This window comes from Aphidius gifuensis, linkage group LG3 (genome assembly GCF_014905175.1).
Source record: "Aphidius gifuensis isolate YNYX2018 linkage group LG3, ASM1490517v1, whole genome shotgun sequence".
Classification (NCBI taxonomy): Eukaryota; Metazoa; Arthropoda; class Insecta; order Hymenoptera; family Braconidae; genus Aphidius; species Aphidius gifuensis.
In genome coordinates this window covers 3,885,513-3,904,567 of record NC_057790.1, presented here as the reverse complement: position 1 = coordinate 3,904,567, position 19,055 = coordinate 3,885,513, and the positions used below count along the sequence as shown (strand labels likewise).

The window sequence follows — 19,055 nt, the reverse complement described above, 5'->3', positions numbered from 1 at the left end:
TATTTTTGTAAAAACAATAAGCTGGATGACATATTTCTTGACATATTATTATTATAATTAATAGTAAAAATAATGATAATTATTGATTCAAATTTACCTGGTGTTCAAAGGTGATTTAGGTCGGAAATATTTATTTGCTGGGCCTGGGCAGCTTACTACTGAACGATAATATGAGGCGCTGATAGTAACACTGTTATCGTTGCAATCACCGTAAACATTGTGAAGAGTATCAAACAAAGCCTGAAAAATAAATATACAATTATTTTAATTAAAAATTAATTAAATTTTTTCATTAAAACCAAATGACTTTTGATTTTTGAAATGCAATTTTGGATTTTATTTTTTCGACATACCTATCAACAACCATAGCTGCAAATTTCCAATCACTGATAACTTCAGCTTCAACATCAGCTCGTTTCATTCGTTTTGTTATAAATTGTAATTCTTTTAAAATCGTTTGTAATTCTCTTTGGGTACCACTCAATGGTAAAGACGCAGTGGTCTCTTCAACTGTCGCTGGTCGACCAGGTGTGTCACATACCGATCTATTTAAATTGATTATATGTATCAGTGAACATTGTATTTTCATGCCAACTGGTGAAATTCCATTGAGAATACATGCACATACATATATAACAAGTGAAACATACAATTTAGATGTTGATATATCAACCAAAATACACATAAATCTTTCCCTCTCTCTCTCTCTCTCACACTTCAATCTGTGTCTCATACTGGACAATTGATTTGCAGCTCAATGAATATCATGTTTCACACGAGTGAACACAACCAAAATTCTCATGAATGAATCTCTTTTAAACATTATATTTTTAATTTTATAAATTCATTTCTTTCTATTTTTATTATTAAATTTAAATTTATAAAATTAATATAGTATTTATTTTTTAATTATAGTCTATCAAAAAATTTGGGATAAATTTTTTTTTTCTTTCTTTTTCTTTTTATAAATTCAAGAACACTGTTTAACTTTAACTTTGAAATAAGTTCGTGTAATTACAATGTATAATATATCACTTAAAAAAAAAAGAAAAAAAAAAAGGTGTAAACGAGCTTGTTCATTTTCTAGAGCCATTAGTCTATTGAGTATAATAAATCACACTTAAATTTTCTAATTATTAAGACAGTGGTACTTGTTAATTATTAGTAGTCTACTTGTTATATGAATGTATTATTTATTTTTAAATATAAATTGAAAATTGATTTTATTCTGGCTCAAGTATTTGTCTCATTAAAATAGAAAGAATTTTCTTTTTTATAAATAGATAGTTGAATAAAAAAAATATTATATTTATATGTTAAACCATACCGTGTATGTGCTGATCCGATACTTGTGATAGGATTTAAAAATCTATAATCATCATTCATATCGACGACATTTGCTATAAGACTCTTGCTTGATTTATTTTGTCGTTCCATTTCTCGCATTTTATTGCTTAGTTTGATGCCTTTTCTTGTTATCTTTTTTCCTGGTCTGTTCATACGCAATACCCATGGCAACCATTGAAGTAGTACAGTCTTTATCTACAATAAAATATATAAATCAATTAATGTATAAATAAATAATTGGCTGTTAATTATTTTATTATTTTTGATTATTAAAATTCTATATACATATATCAATAGAAGAAAAGTATTTTTATTCAACAAATTGAAATTTAACGAAGAATCAAAAATAAATTGTAACAGTTTTTAAACGTGTATTATTAAAATTAATAAACATATACATTTATTGTTACGACCATTGTCTCATTAGTGATAATTAATCAACACTCAATTACCCATTGTGTCATCTCGTGATTGTCGGCGGTTCTGTGATGATAATTGAGCACGAGGACAGTCAGCACCACACTACTTGCCACCATGAACATAATGCAGTTGAAGTATGTACCTAGTTTACGAGGAATTTTCGTTTTTTTTTTTTTTTTTAAATTCGAAATTCCCCGGAAGAAAGAAAAATGAAAAATAGCGATTAGTCAGTGAATTTTAAATAAATTTAAATTCATTTCTAGAGGAGTGATTTGTGTGTGTTCGTTAAAAGCAAGCTCCGTTAAGGATTTTTTTTTTTTGCTATTGAAAAGTGAGGGTTAAAGATTTGTTGTTTATTTTTTTTTTTCGTCTGACAAATTTTTTACTGTAGGAATTTGGTTAAAGCAATTTTTTTTTTTTTTTTTTTCAAACAAAGGTGAATAATTAGTTTGGTAATTATGATTTTTCATTATTTTTTTTTGTATCACGCATTCACATCGGGGATTCATTCTGACACAAACATACATATATATTTTTAAAAAATCATTTGGCTTTTTTTTTTTTTTTTTTATACATAAAATAACAAAAATAAAAAAATAAAAAATAATATTGTGATAAAATTATTTGTTTTAATTAATTGATAGATAATAATAAAAAAAAAAAATAGTAATCAATTTAGTTAAAAATTTGAAAGCTTTATAAATAATAATAATAAATATTATAAATAAAAAAAAAGATTAAAAATATAATTAAAAATTAGTTTAGAAAAAAAGTCAAAATTGAATTGTCATTTATTTTGGTAATTAAATCGTAGCATTCTGTACGATAATTCAAGTGCGGTGACATCAAATAATATTAATTATATTTTAATATTATATTAATATTTACGGTGAGCATGCAACAACAATATAATATTTACACAGTGAAGAACAACATCAGCAATCAATTGACTACTTGTACTTATCAATAGTTGGATGCAATTATTATTTGCTCTCGTTAATTGTTGTAACGTATATCAAGCTGGCTACAATTATATCGCAGCAGTATTTTACATTTTTTAAATTATTTTCATTACCCCTTTAATATTCAATTCAATTAATAATAATTATATTCTTCTTAACTTGAATTTGTTAATTGTAAAAAAAGAAAAAAATTAAACACAATAATTAAATAACTTAAAAATAATTAGAAAATAAAAAAGTTTAAAATTATTCTACTTAAAAAATTTTCAATTCAAAGTCAAAGAGAGTTTTTTAGTTTAAAGTAACGAGACAATTTTCTTTGCATTAAATTTATGGGTCAGAGTTTCAGGTTCGTTAAGTCGCTGGATATTTTTTTTTTTTAAACATTTATTTATATATTTTTCTTTTTGATTTTTCTCAGTGTCTATATATATATTTTTTTTGAAGGAGTTTGATGCTCTCTGAAAAGATAGTTTCAAGTGGCACTTGTTGGTTGAGCGAATACAGAGTAGAGAGAAAGAGAGAGTGTAAGAGAGAGAGAGAGAGAGAGAGAGATGGGGGACAGAGAGATAAAGAGAAAAAGAGACAGAAATTTATGAAATACGTTGAGAGGCTATATGATGAACCAACATGGAATTTAATAACACTCGTATCACGAAACAGATTTTTTTTTTGTTTTTTTCAAAATTTCTTATACGTTGCCTCTGGCCACAAGATAAAGTACATATTTCACTATAAACTTTTTTAAAAAAAAATTAAATAAATAAGTAAAAAAAAAAAAAATATATTCAATTTAAAAAAGTTTAAAAATTTTGTTCGTTAAAATAATTAGAAAGATTTTTTTTTTTCTTATTTGTGGTATCATGATTTTTCAATAATTTACATGGAAATTCGAATAAAATACATAATGAAAAATTCGAGAAAATGGAAAAATGAATTCTAGGAAAAAAACTGTAATTTGATTTTTTAAATTGAATTATTTTAATCGTATATTTTTATAATATCTAAAATAATATTTAAAAAAAAATACTTGAATTTAAAGTTGAAATTTACGTCATTACTGTGACATTTGGCAAAAAAAAAAAATTTATCTCAGTTGATCTATTGTTTGAGCGAATAAATTTTATCATCATACTGAAATTTAACTCATTTCAATTTCAAATGTTCATTTCATTTTATCATGTTTTCTATTCTTTCAAATATTTCATTTGTTTTATGATTTTTTTATATTTTAAAATGAACGTCTATTCAAAATTTATCATAATTTCTTTTACCAAAGTGAATTTTAAATTAACTGTAATATGAAATAAATTAATTTTATAATTTAACTTCTATAAATCAAATTATTTTTCTTTCTTTTCATTTTTATAATTTTTTCTATTATTTTAATATTTTTTTTTCTTATTTTTACCAGCAATTACTAATTGATCTTTTATTTTCAAAATTTATAAAATTTTCGAAGCTTTGAAGTGAGCTTAAAAATTAATAAATTCAGCAAAAAGCTTAGGTAGTTCACATCATTCAAAGTACCAACATCATTGCTTCAAAATAATATATTTAAAATGTCAATGTAAAATTTTGAAATACATCTTATTATATCTATTTTAAAAATAAAAAAAAGCCCCTCAATTCAATGTGCAACTTTTATTCATATAATATAATATGTATTTGTTCAACGATAAAGTTTACGAGTTTTAAAATAATAATCTTAAATAAGTTATTAGTTAAATCAGGGGTAATTTAAAAGATAGCTGAAAATCTCCATAAATGACAAAAAAATATTGATAATAATAATAAAAAAAAAAGAGTAATAAAAAGAGTAGAATAAAAAAAAAATAATAATAATAAAATTTCCAATACATAAAGTTGAATTTCGTTTTAAGAATCTTCATGAGTTTTGACAAATTTTTTATCTATATAAATATTTTCTTTTTCTTTTTTTTTTTTTGTTATGATGAACCTGGTTATATTTTTTGGAAGTGTATGTGTAAATGTATTTGTAAAGGGTCTATTTTATATTCCGGAAATGAATGAGACATGAAAACTTTGTGATAAAATATATCACATTAGCGATAAACAGCAATGTCAGAAGCACAATAAAGCTCCAGGCTTTCAAGTAAATATCAAATGAAAAATAAAAAAGTTAAAATGAAAAATAAATAAGAAATATTTATCGTTTAAATTAAGAAACAAAATAATAAAGAAAAATAATTAAATACTCATAATAATTTTATAATATAAAAAACTTAAAAATAGTTTTAAAAATTATAAATAAAAAAAAGTATTTATAAATAATTGTAATATTTATTTAATTTTCTTTTTTAATATTATTTTTAGGTATAAATGTATTTTTATAAAAATTTTGAGAAACAAAAGACTTTAAATTTTCCGCAATCAAATTTTTATAGTAAAAAAAAAAAGCTGTAATGAAATAAAAAAATTCTTTTATGATGTTGAATGTGAAATTAAGTATTTCATTGTAGTATTTTTAAGAATAGAAACAGATGGGCCAATTCACAGCATTTTTTTTCAATTCATTTTTTTTTTTTTCTTGATCTCAGTATAACAAACTATATTGTGATTTATAAAATATATAATGTATTTTTTTTATATTTTATTATTCTTTAACAAATACGTGAAACTATTAAAATATTTATTTTGTAAATAAGAAAATTTAATCTAATAATTTTTTGTCTTTGTTATTTAAAAATTAAAAATAAATATTATATATTTTAAAAGGGAGTTTTAATTTTTTTTTTTGGGCTTTTCATAAGTTAATTAATAATGTTTTTTATAATGGGTCAATATTTATTATACAATTTCAGATAAAGCATACAAAAAGCTGTTTAATATTTGACTAAATTTAAAATCAATATCTATGAAAATATATTCAATTTATTTTTGTTAAAAATGTGAATGAAATCCTTAACTTTGATCATTTAATTTTGCTAAAATCCGCAAAGTTGAATTTAAGATTTTTTGATTTTACTTTAGTCAAGTAAAAATATTAAAAAAATATACATATAACTGTATCAATTCAACAAATGTGTTCCGGTTTAAATTACGAGTTTGACAATATTCGATAAGAAAAAAATTTATACATAAAAAAAAAAGAAAAAGAAAACAACAGCCAGTGAGTCAAAATAAATGGGTAGATTTTCATCAAAGATAAAGAAAAAAAAAAAAATAAAAAAAAATAAATAGATCCAGTCCCCGAATATTTTTCTGGGTCGTTGGTGTATTTATTTCATTTTTTTGTTCCATTGGGACACATTTGTAGTTTTTTAGGGGTTAAAAAAAGAAAAAAAAAAAAAAAAAAAACTTGAATAAAGCAAAAATAAAAGAAAGAAAAGAAAAAAGAGTAAAAGGGGAAAATACTTTGAGTTTTATGATGGTTAAGAAAAAAAATAGAGTAAATAGGGTGCAAAATATTTCAAGATCAATACTGGGGTAAATGTTCGGACATTAATACTTGCTATTGGCAGTAATAATTAGTTGAAAAACGCACAAGAGAACAATGAAGATGAACATAAACTGGCATTGTGCCAATTCATCTATATATATTATATATTTATAAGGCATTTTATAAAACTCACACAATCTCTTCTTAATTTTCTTCAATCTTTTATACCTCAAGTATTTTCACATTTCATAATATTCTCATGAGAAAAACTTTTTTAATTAATAAAAATTGTGGTTCGAAAAAAAATATGCTGCAAATTATTTGTAACATTTAACGAATTCTTTCTTTCATTTTTTTGCTCTTCAAGTATTCTTTATCGTGTAGATGATCAAAAATTAGGAAAAAAAAAAAAACCGGTAAATTACAGATATCACGTAAGAAATTGCCTCAGTACTTTAGTCAATTAACACCAAGCTATATATACTAACTTGACTTATTAAAATCGTAAATTTAAAAATGCATAAAACTTGACTATTTAATCATTACTTTAACAAATTTTATTTCTATCCAATCCTAATTTTAAAAGTATAAAATTTAATAAATCATATACTAATGATTATTATAATTATTATACCATATGAAAATTAAAAACTAAAAATTCATATTTACATAATTGTATTATATATTTATGTAAAATTTTTGAGACATGATTGATTAAAAAGTTTATGATAATAGAAATGAGGTAAAATTGTTTTTTATATATATGAGTTAAATGTCACGGGTGGTTTTTTGATAAGAGTCTGTGGTTTGTGGTTGGTTAACTTTTGAAAATATAAAAGATGAAAGATGACTGTGTTGGTAAATTTTATGTATGTATTTTTACAAAAATAAATGTTGGTTTATCTTATCGTCAAGAGTTTTTTTTTTTTTTTATTTTGCTCTCACCAAATATACACCATCATAAATTTTATGAGAAAACGTGTATTTCCGTCCTCTAATTTCTCTTTCTTCTTTACCTTTTTCACTCTGCTGTATACTAAGTCTTCTTGGCAGGGACATTCATTAACATTGTAGCACCTCTTAATTTAAGCCTATGGTACTTGTTACATATATGTACAATTTAACCTTGCTACATGAATAAATAAACTCATTTATGATGACAATATATTACCTTTTAATTTTTCTTAATAAAACTATATCAATGTCATCAATGATATTACATAATAATATGACATTTTTTTAAATAAACTAATTTTTATTTCATTTTTATTATTTGCTATTATTATTACTGCCATTATTTTTTATTTTATATACGTTTTTTTTGTTTCATTTGAAATTTTTACAATATACAAAGTGCAAATATTTTCTCATCAGGTTTTTTTACTTTTTTTATTTTCTGTTTATTCCGTGAGTTCAATGAGTCTTTATTTCTTTTGAACGAGTACATTGAAAAAAAAAAAGAGGAAAATTAGCTTTTTCATTTGCGAGTAATAGGGATTTCGAATTGCTTTGAGGAAAAAACAAAGACAAAGTCTGATCGACTAGACTTTCAAAGCAAATCTATTCAAAAAAAAAAAAAAACGCGAGAAAAAAAATATTGTTAGTGAAAAAAAAACATATATATATGTTAAGTAGAATAAAGAGAGTTAAAAATCCATAATGGCTTAACGTCAAAGAAAAAAAAAGTTGTTTTTGCTGCTGGTGGTTAATTGGGTGCCACTATGATAAGAAAACTTTTTGAAAATTATGAAAATATAGTTTTTAAATAGTGAGGAGCGTGAGTGAGCGTAGAGAGACAGAAAGAGAGAGAAGCAAAATTATATATGAAAAAAAAAAAACAAAATAATAAATGACAGTAATGTAGTAGAAAAAAAAAATAATTATAATATTTTTATACAATTAAAAACATAACTATTAATTAAAAAATCATATAGAGAAATTTTTTTATATGATTATAATTATAATTACGGAATTTATCAGGTCAGTTGAATAATGAAGTATGAAAAATATATCAACATTGTTGAGTTGATTAATCATTACTGTGCATGGCTAAATTCGTAATAAAATTTTGATTATATAATGTGCTTAATTTATACAACAACATAATGTTGATTGTTAATTTTACATTATAAAATTATTTTAAATAATTTCTATGATAATTTTCATAAAAATATAAAAAATAATAGTAATTTAAAATTTTAATTAAAAGAAAAAACAATAAAACAGAAAAAAAAAAAAAATAACAAAAAAGTTGTTTTTTCTACTTTTTAATTATAAAATATAATTAATTATTTTTCAAACTAAAATAATTTTTGAATAGATAAAAATTTATATTCAAATTGTTATATAAATAATATTTTAACGAGTTTTTTAAAAAATTTTTTTCAGCTAATAAATATTAAAACAAAAAATACACTATTTTAATTATATTTTTTATAGTTAATTTTATAAAATTTATTTGCCATTATTATTTTGTCAATGTCGTTAATTAAAATTATCAATTAACTTGATTCAGTATTTTGTATGTAATTTAATTATTTAAAGCATAAAATTTTTCATATAAATTTTAATCGTTTAAAAAATTTTTATATAATTTTGTATTACGAATTTCGATAGAATTAATGAGATTAACGTTTGTCAATTCAATTGAAGTCATGAACATTTAATTTGTCAATCATTAATTGATATCAAGTATGTTTTTATTGATTTTATTTATTTCAAATATTAACACTTATAGTTTCATCAAAAAAAAAAAAAAAACTCACTGTACTCGAAAGCTGATTGTTCATTTCTAAAGTAATTTCATTATACTTGCTAATTTCAATTGGATAACATATTCAACGTTTACATTTTTTATTTTTCTATTTTTTAAACTCATTATATATACTTTTTTATCATGTATTTATGTAAGTAATACAACTGCTGATTTTAAATTAACGAGTTTAACAAAAAGAAATATCAAATTTTTGATTGCTAAATAAAGAAAAAAAGTGTTATTTAAATTGTAATTTTTTTTTTTTCTTTTTTAATGTATCATTGTTTATAGTTTATCCTCAATTTGAATAATATGAAATGTCACTTTGTTGAGAACTAAAAAATTCAAATTTCAGGTTTTTTTTTTTTTATTGTAAAACTTGTTTACTAATAAAAAAGAGAAAAAAAATAATTGATTATTTTAAAAGTTAATTGTATATATATTCTGGTTAAATTTTTGACGTTCTTTTGATGTTTAAAGTGAACATGTGATTTCAGAGAATATATCAAATCAACGACAACCGCAACCACAAAGTTTAATTTGACCTGTCACCTGAATTTCACGTTATGAAAAATAATTTTTTTTTCAAACAAAATTCATATTATTATTATTATTAATCATGAGTGTTTGATCAATTTTTAAAAAACCTAACATTATTGTACAAAAAAAATTTTAAATATACATAAATTTGTTATAAAATTGTATATAAAATTGATTTTTTAAAGTTAGTTTTTGTTTATTTCATTTTTATTTATTTAGTTTTACGAGAGAGAAATATTATTTGATGTATTTTATGAGGCTATTTTAGTGGCATATACGTGAATCAAGTTGACACTAGACAATATTAATTTTAAACATGTACAAAATGGTATGCTTCAATAAATATTATTTTCGATAAAGCAATAAGCCATTCATACCTCATAAATAACATTTGTTTATTTAAAATTATTTATAAATATTGAAATCTTATATATTGAGTCGTAAAAAATATTAATAAAATACAAACTTTTAGTGATTTTTTTTTTCAATTTCAAATTAAGGCAGTATGTAAATCCCAAAGTAGGACGACTCTTTGGGTGCAAAGGGGCACCCTAATAACCATAGTTCAAAAAAATAATAAGCGCCCCCTAATGTCTAAAATTTTTATACTTGACTGCCGCGTCTTTAGAAGTATGAGTGTGGGCAGCCCGTATTTACACACACTAATCTACTTCAGCAGATTTTCAATGCTTCGCCCGGTACTTTTTGACTCTAAACTTTTGTCTTAAATAATTAATAACTTTCAAAATCCGTGGTAGAAATCAATGATTTTTTTTTTATTATTTTCGTAATTTAATGAAGTATAAGCTGTAGTAAAATGAAGGTTTTCTGTGAGAGCGTTTTTTCAATAGAAGGGAAAACGTGACAATGCTTCCTATGCGTGTGTAAAAAGTGCTAATTGTTGTCAACTTTGACCCTAATTATCTCACTTAAATCATGGTAGAAAATTACAAAAAAAATTTGATAAAATAGATCTTTATTTCAATTAAAAAATAAGCCTTCTTTGATCAAAATCTGTGAGAGGGAATTTTTTTTCAATATTTTGACATACCGCCTTAATACATGAATGAATATTTATTTTAAAATATTTTATTTATTAAAAAAAGTTATTTTATATTTTTTTCATTTATAATATGTATGGAATAATAAATTTTTATTATTGACTATCAATGTTTAATGTATGTTTGAATAATAATATGTTATTTTTTTAGTAGACTATTTTTTTTATATTATAATTTTGAATTTTTTAAATTTTAGTGCTTCAATTAGTTAATAATGAAAATTTTTAAATTTTAATTTTCAAATTTGAATGTATGCTGTGTAAGGGAATTATAAATTTTGTTGAATATCGGTGCGTTTACTTTATTTTATACCGTGTTTAATTTAAATGCTATATATTTTATGTACATATATGGATGTTCGAGCTTTTGAGGGAGAATTTTCAACAGTATGTTTTATATTTTTGACTTCTTTTTTTTTTTGCTATACGATCTCAGTCTATGTCAGGTTCAAATATTTACCCGATGCCTACCCATTTTTACTTTTACGTAAAAATACATGTCAACTAGCTATTCAACATTTTTTAAAAAGGAAAATATTTTTCTATCATTACTTGATACTTTTCTATTTTTTTTCTTTTCCATAATTTCATGAAAAAAAAAAAGTATTATCTTTTTACTATTAAAATAAACTTGTAAATTGAAAAAATTAAAAAGTAAAGTACTAAAAAAATTTAAAAAATAAAATCTATAATAAATAATTTATGTTTGATATTATTATTATTGTTTATAAAAAAAAATCAATCAAAATTGATTAAATAATTTAAAAACACATTAATAAATTGAATAAATAAAATGGAAATAAAAAAAAAACATTTAGCTACAATTTCTTTTTAAATTGCAGCAGTTTGTCTCGTAACGGTTATTCGATAACAAACGATGGCAAATATCTGCTCGCAGATGTTACCAATACATTTTCGATTTTTAATCTCGACAAAGATTAACGTCTTTCAGTTGGTTCAATTTGAAATTTATTTTTTTTAATTTCACATTTTAAATTTTAACGTTTTTTACAATTTTATAATATATTTTTTATATTTTTTACTAACAATTTATATTATTTAATAAATACTAGTTTAATTTGAATTTATTCATTTATTTTTTCATGTTAATGATGAATGAAAAAAAAGTATAAGAATTTTCAAATACTGCCTGAAGCATAAACTCTTTATCCTATGCATATGTCACTTGATAAATATAAATTTATATATATTTTTCTTCTATTGAATAATCTAATGGTATTTGACGTTTTAAAATATTGCTATGTATTTTTTTTTTTTTCATTTATAAATCAATCTTGTTTTAAAAAATGAATTGATGTCGATAGGCTCTTTACCTGCCTCTTACACACCGACTATTGTTGTTGCTGTGGTTTGTTTTATTTTTTTTTATATTTCAAATTTTTTTTATTATATTTTTCCTTTATCCTCTTATTTTAAATTTCATTGATTTATTTTTTTTTGCGCGCAGAGAGTAAAGCGTTGTATTGATGACGATGCAAAATGACATCATTGTTCAAGCTTTTTTAAAAGCAATATTAAAGCCAAGGCATGTTTTTGTGAATATGGCGATAGTGAAATAAGTGAAATTGGAAAAATAATTATCTTATCATTATCAATGAAATAAATAAAATAATAAAATTAAAATTTATAATAATAAATCAATGAAATTAACTAAAAATTTAAATTATTGTGAAGGGGTGAGTGAGTGAGTGATTAAGTGATAAAAAAAAAAAAAAAAAATTATATTTTTTGCGACAGTGCAAAAAGATTTATTCCTATGTGGGTGAATAAAAATTTTTGTGATGGTGATTATTAATGCATGATGCTGCTTTTGATAATGATACTATCATGGCAACTAAATTATATTACAAAGACTCTTTTCTACATGAGAAATTTCATTTTATTTAATTTTTTTTTATTTACTATAGTAAATAAAATAAAAAATAAAAAAAAATATAAAATTTACAAAATGGTTTTCTTTTTTATTTAATTTTATTTTCGTAATTTTCTATATCTGCATAATTTATTTTTTTAATTGATGCAAAATATTTTTTTATAATTCATGCATTCAATTGCATATCTCATCAAATTATTATTAAATATTATATAAATAAAAAACCAGTAAAAAAAGGTTGAAAGATAAAAAATTTTTTAAATTTTGCAGATAGAGATTTTAAGCTAAACTCATTATGAAAAAAAAAAAAAAAGAAAAACGAATCAATGGAAACCATGAATGTTTCAAATAAAAACAAAAATGATCAACAAAAAAGAAAAATAAATGAAAAAAAAAAAACAATAATAATAAAGATCAGATAAAAGAAATAATGAAAAATAAAAAAAACCAAAATGCTGATTTGAATGTCAGTACGTTTGTTGAGCGAAAAAAAAAAAATTGAATGAAAACAATTGTGAAAGGTTTTTTTCTCAAAAGCTCTATTTGACAAATTTTTTTTTATTTTTTTATTTGAAAGATAGGAGGATTGAATTTGGTGGACCAATGGTTGGTCAATCGAGGGGGAGTCTCATTCATTGTTGAACACACCCATTGTTCTGAGTAAAGTGCAACGTTCATGAACTTTCTATGAACATGACAGAGAGGATTTTAAATGAAATGTAAAATTGATGATATGATAGTGTAGAGTGAATACAAGAGATTTTGAGACTAAAGAGGATAAATAATAATAGAGAGAATTTCAAAGTTTTCCACTAGTCAACGAACATTGTGTATTGAGATTTTGCATGCGGAATTTCGTATCGTATTATCACGATAAAGAGTAAAATTTACTGAAGACAATGGAAATTTGTAACCCCTAAGGGGGGTGGTAAAAGAGGGTTACTTGATATTCAAAAGTTTCATAGTAAAAATTGCAGTATTATATTTATTCCTTTTATTTTTTGTTTATTTTTTTTTCAACCCCCAAGCTATTATGTTGTAAAGTGCCAAGGGCATGAGACACTTGCAGTGTATAAAATTTTATTTATTTATTTTTTTGGTAAATATGTGTCTTTGAAATTTTATTTTATTGAAATAGATAGTAGTAAAGAAAAAGCAAAGAAAAAGTTTTCACTTATTTTGCTATAAAATTTTTGTGAGGTCACGTTTAATGGCAAGTTTAATTGAAATAAAAAATTAAATAAATATATGATAATGAAAATGAATGGGATTTAAGTAAAATTATTTAATGGAAAAAAATTTAAAAGAAATAAATTATTGGTTGTTTTTATTTTCTTATGTTACATGATAATTTTTTCTTTTTTTTTTTTTTTTAAGTTCTGATTAAATCGATTTGCCATTAGACGATCGCTCGATAAGGGATGGATGGAATTTGGTAGGTACCTAGAAGTGGCAGCGCTTCGGAGGTTCGTGTCAACATGTGGGCCACCAGCAGCGAAAACACCGTCTGTGATAACAGGATCGTTATATCTGCAACATCCGTACTTTCGCAATTTAATTTTTTTTTTCCTTTTTTGTAAATACATATTATTTTGATAAGTCAATTGACAAACTACATGGTTATTATTATTTGTATTTTTTTTTTAAAGATTATACAGTACTTTTTTTTTTTTTACCAAGTTTAAAAGATGAAAAAGTTATTTTTAATCTTCAAGTAGAATTGGTCAATATATGTACCGACAATTCATGTGATTATTATTATTTTTTTTTTTATATTAAATAGTAAAAAAAAAAATAAAATTTCCTTTTTTACCTGGTTCAAGAGATGAAAAATAAATGATTAATATTCAAGTAGAATTGGTCAATATATGTACCGACATTTATTGAATTTATTTATATTTAATAATAATTATTTGAATATATATTTGACTGGTAAATTCATATGAATATATCAATGAAAGAAAATAATTTTTAGCCAACAATTTATAAAGATGAAAAATATATTTTTGAATATATTAATATTCAAGTAGAACTGGTCAACAAATACACCGACATATACTGAATTAATTGTAAATAATTATATTCAACTTTTAAATTCATATGACAATAAAATATTCTTTTCGTTTTTTTATTTTAATATACATTTAGTTATATACTCTTGATAATCAAGTAAATATTATTGAATGAAATATTTCAAATTAAAAAGACATTTAAAGTTGAATGTATTAGTCTAAAAATTCCTGCCCACCACCCTCTGTACGGATAAATATTATTATTTTTTTTCAGTTTAATTTTTCAACAACAAAACAGTGAATATTATTATTTTTTATATTTGACTATTTTTCTTTTTAATTATAAAATATTATTTCGTTAATTTTCATTAATTTATTTTTTACAATTAAATTTCTTTATGTGTTTTTTTTTCCACTAATAATTATTAATCTTACAGTTTTTATTTTTTTTTCTATCCCATTAATATAGTTTATAATTATTTTTCAAATTATATTTCATTGCGCTCTTTATTTTCATCACAATATCAATTTTACTTTATCGATATAAAAGTTAATTCATATATATGAATAAAAAATAAAAACTGAGTACTACAATAAAGCCGAAAATATTATTTGAAAAAAAAAAAAAAAATAAACAATAATATTTATTTTATTCATATATTTTTTAATACTATTAAAAGTTGTTTTGATTTTTTAGCCTATTATATGTATTTGTGATATCATAATTAATAGAAAACAATTTTATCAAAACATAAATAAATAATCGTCATTGTTCAAATTGCTTTTCTATTATTTTAAAAAATAAAATAAATCATAATATCCAATGAAGATTTATAGTAATAATAAATAATAATAAATATAAAAAAATAAAATATATACATATTTATTTAACAAACTCATGTGTATTTATAAATAAATATATAAAATGTATAAAATAAATAAAAAAAAACTAAAAACAAAAGAAAAAATATGAGATAAAAGATGGATGAGAAAATCCGCAACATACAAGTGATATAAATTTATGAGAGTATTGCGTTACCTTGATTGCTTTTAAATTGAAGTTTATCAGGTTACGACCTACATATCGAGTCACCATAAAACCCACACACACATATACAAATATTATTTTTAATACAACTATAATTATCGCTGTATAACACATATTCTTTGATATTTTTTATCTCAATAATTGCACTCTCATAAAAAATATCCCTTCGTGTATATTCAATTATATTTCTTCTTTTTTGGCTTTTTAAAAATTCTTTTTTTCCTATATAGATAAATCAGAGTGCTACTGTCAAAGTCAATGGTACAATTATTTCAGATTGAAAATCAAGCACGTTTCCAAGTCAATTTTATATTCATCAGTGGCTGATTTATTTTTTTTTTTTATTTTTATTATTGCTACTTTTATTATAAATAATAAAAAAACAAAACTTATTTTTCCGAGTTTCTGTATTATTTTATTTTACCTAGTTATTTTTTATAAATATATATCTGTATGTGTGGGTTGATGTGGTTGACATTGTACAAGAGTAAGAGAGATAAAAAATAAAAATAAGATCGATCGATTCTTGTTCATCCAGGGAAAAAGCATCCGTGGATTTTCACACGGGGTTAACGCTTGTTGTCACTTCAATATAGTATCGCAAAGAGGTCGGCACTGTCGTGACACACAATGAAGATATATTTCATCCTTGGTACATCAACATTGACGGTGTATACCTTTTTTTTTTTTTTTAAACTTTAAATATATAATAATAATAAATACCGAGGCTTGTGTATATTATTATTGATTCATATAAATTTGACTTTTGAAATATATAAAATTTTTAGACTTAAAAAATTCATATTATTAATAATCAAAATTAAAATTATTATTACATTTTTCAACTCTAAATAATAATTTTATGTATTTTAAAAATTAATTTTTGTATTTGTAATAAAATAATATATAAATTATTGTTAAAAATTGTTTTATGGTTTTTTTTTTTTTTTCTGTAATAGACTGTTGATTAAATGACTTGTATTATTATATATGTATACTATGAAATAAATGGTGAAACTACGATGTTCAAATTCCCTTGAGTATACTGAGGTAATTTTCCAACTTATCTTGGCAACGTAGCGATGACAACGAGAATACTGTTGCTTCGTCTATGTTGCGCTTCAATTCATCCGTCTTTTTTTTTTTATTTATTTTTTTCTTTTTCATTTTTAGTTTTAAATTTTCTTCTTGTTCAGACACTCGCAATCTGTTTGGTACCTATTTATCTCACCAACTCAGATAAATTTTTATTTTTTAAAATAAATTTGTTCAATGCCTGCATATGATTATTATCGAAATAATAAATATTATATTTGAATTGCTATTTAATTTATCAGTGTTTGATAAAAAAAAAAAAAAATATGTATCCACATTTAAATTTAAAACTTCTTTTTCGTTGGAGCTTAACTAGAGATCATGTGTGAATTTTAGGGACATAACTCGTCGTTATAACATAAATATAATCAACATGTGTGATGTGTTACATTAAAATTTAACCAGACAAGTGAAATTGATTCGTTGGGTGTTGGAATTTGAAATATATATCCATGTGTATATGTAATTTTATATACTTGATATTCAGCTGGTACATGTACATGTAGAAAGTACATACTGCACATCTGGCTTTAGTACCACACCATGTGATTACTTAATATGACAAATTTAAGACAAGGAAATTACCTGATATATGTGTGTTAAATAAATTTTGTAAATTAAGTTACTATAACAAAATATAAAAGCTTTATTTTATTTTATCAGAGTTCATCTGTGCCAAAGGCTCAACTTTTTTCAAGTTTATTTTTTTTTATCAATTGATTAATCAATTTTAGCTTGAAATATTTATTTAAAAATTGAAAAAAAAAATATATATTAAAAACACAAATAAAAGAAAATTATGTAGAATAAATAATTATTATTATTTGTATATGAAAATAATAAATTTTAAATAATGACGATGAGGTACAAAAATCAGATAAGTAAATTGATTTTTTTTTTTTTTTCATTTGATAAAGATTGATAAGAAAAAAAAAAAAAATGATAATAAAATTGTTAGACGTTGAGTTAAGGGGTCTTTGATGCAGTGTATTCACATTTATCGTTAAAAAAAAAATGTAGCTTAATCTCAACTTGATGTATCATACAGTTCATCACGAAAAGTTTGAGGGACTTTTTTCTTTTTTCCCTTATTTTTTCTTGCCTTATCTACTCTACCCCCCGCGGTCAAAGATATCCGCTTGATTCATTTGACAATAACAAACTGAAACTACTAGCCAGAGTTTATCGACAAAAGATTTTCATTTTTTATTTTTTTTCTTTTAAATTTCTTCAATTATTCTTCTTTACTGTCTTCAATATCCTGCATTTATCAAATTCCTTGGAAAAAAAAATATCCATTCATAAAAAAAAATTCTAAAATAGTAACTCTGAATATTTAATGAACATCATTATTATATTTTACTGATAATAATTATATACTTCAAATCTAATTTATAAAAAAAAAAAAATTAATATTATTATTTAATGATAATAATGATTGCAATTATTACTCAACATTACGACAACGTTGATGATAAAGAGCAAAAAAATTACAACAAAAAGTATACCACAAATTTGTTATTACAACTCACGATATATTAATTTAATTTTTTTGTAATTAGATAAAAAAAATACAGGATTATTATTTAATAAAAAATATATATATATTATCAAACTTCGTGCATAATTTGAATACGAAATATATGTAAAAAATAAAAAAAAAATTTATAAAATAGATTTAGCGTGTTTACGTGGTTGCACACGATATATATTTGATATAATTAATTTATTTTTAAAATGCACAACTCGTTGTGTAAAATTTATTAAAAAAAAAAGTAATTAATATTTTATTAAATGCAAACGTAAAAGTGAGATCCTCAGCACGAACATCATTCCAACATCAATATTCAGCATTACACTATACACGTGATACTGAAAACGTTGAGCGTAGAAGGCACAGTGTCACAGGCAATGTTCGAGAATTTATAACAAATATAATTTAATTTAAATAAATAATATTATTAACAAAATATATGTGTATATATTCAGGCATTATTTTAGCAAACTCAAAGTGATGTAATTATAATCATGTACTTATTTTGTTAATATTAAATATACAAGTATATTCAAGTGGATTTAATAAAAATATAAAAACTAAAATAATTAAGTAATTGTGAAATTATATTATAAGCAAATTTTTTAATTAAAAAAAAGAAAAAAAAATTATATATTGTGACAAATAGAAGCGTGACAACGATATTAAAATTTCTTTTTTTTTTTTTTTTTTGAGCACGTACATTCACATACACTCACACACGCACATGGCTTGTGATTTAAAAAAAAAAAATTAAATTTATAAACAAAATAGAATGATTTTTAATGTTAAAAAATTAAATTTGTTAATTTTATTAAAATTTATTAACTGGATTAACAATTAACGAAAAATTTGATAACGATTTGTCTTTTTTTTCCATTTCTTTTTTGAGAATCATGATAATTTAAAAATGGCTTTTTTTTTTACATGAAAATTATTATTATTTTATTTTATTTTATTTAATATTGCCATATTATTGTGTTTC

The 19,055-nt window shown here is 22.2% G+C and overlaps 1 protein-coding gene across 4 annotated transcripts in view; it reads right to left on the bottom strand.

Moving 5' to 3' along the window:
• The window catches only part of LOC122851499 (neuronal acetylcholine receptor subunit alpha-7), a 112,239-nt gene that overhangs the window by 392 nt on the left and 92,792 nt on the right, over window positions 1-19,055 (bottom strand). For all 4 annotated transcript variants that reach the window (XM_044150762.1, XM_044150760.1, XM_044150763.1 and 1 more), the window contains 4 exons: window positions 1,800-1,909; window positions 1,328-1,542; window positions 354-545; window positions 98-240 (listed from right to left, as the gene is read on the bottom strand). In XM_044150762.1, the coding sequence (XP_044006697.1) occupies window positions 156-240; window positions 354-545; window positions 1,328-1,542; window positions 1,800-1,909 (602 nt within the window). In that variant the 3' untranslated portion in view covers window positions 98-155. The remainder of the gene's footprint in view (window positions 1-97; window positions 241-353; window positions 546-1,327; window positions 1,543-1,799; window positions 1,910-19,055) is intronic.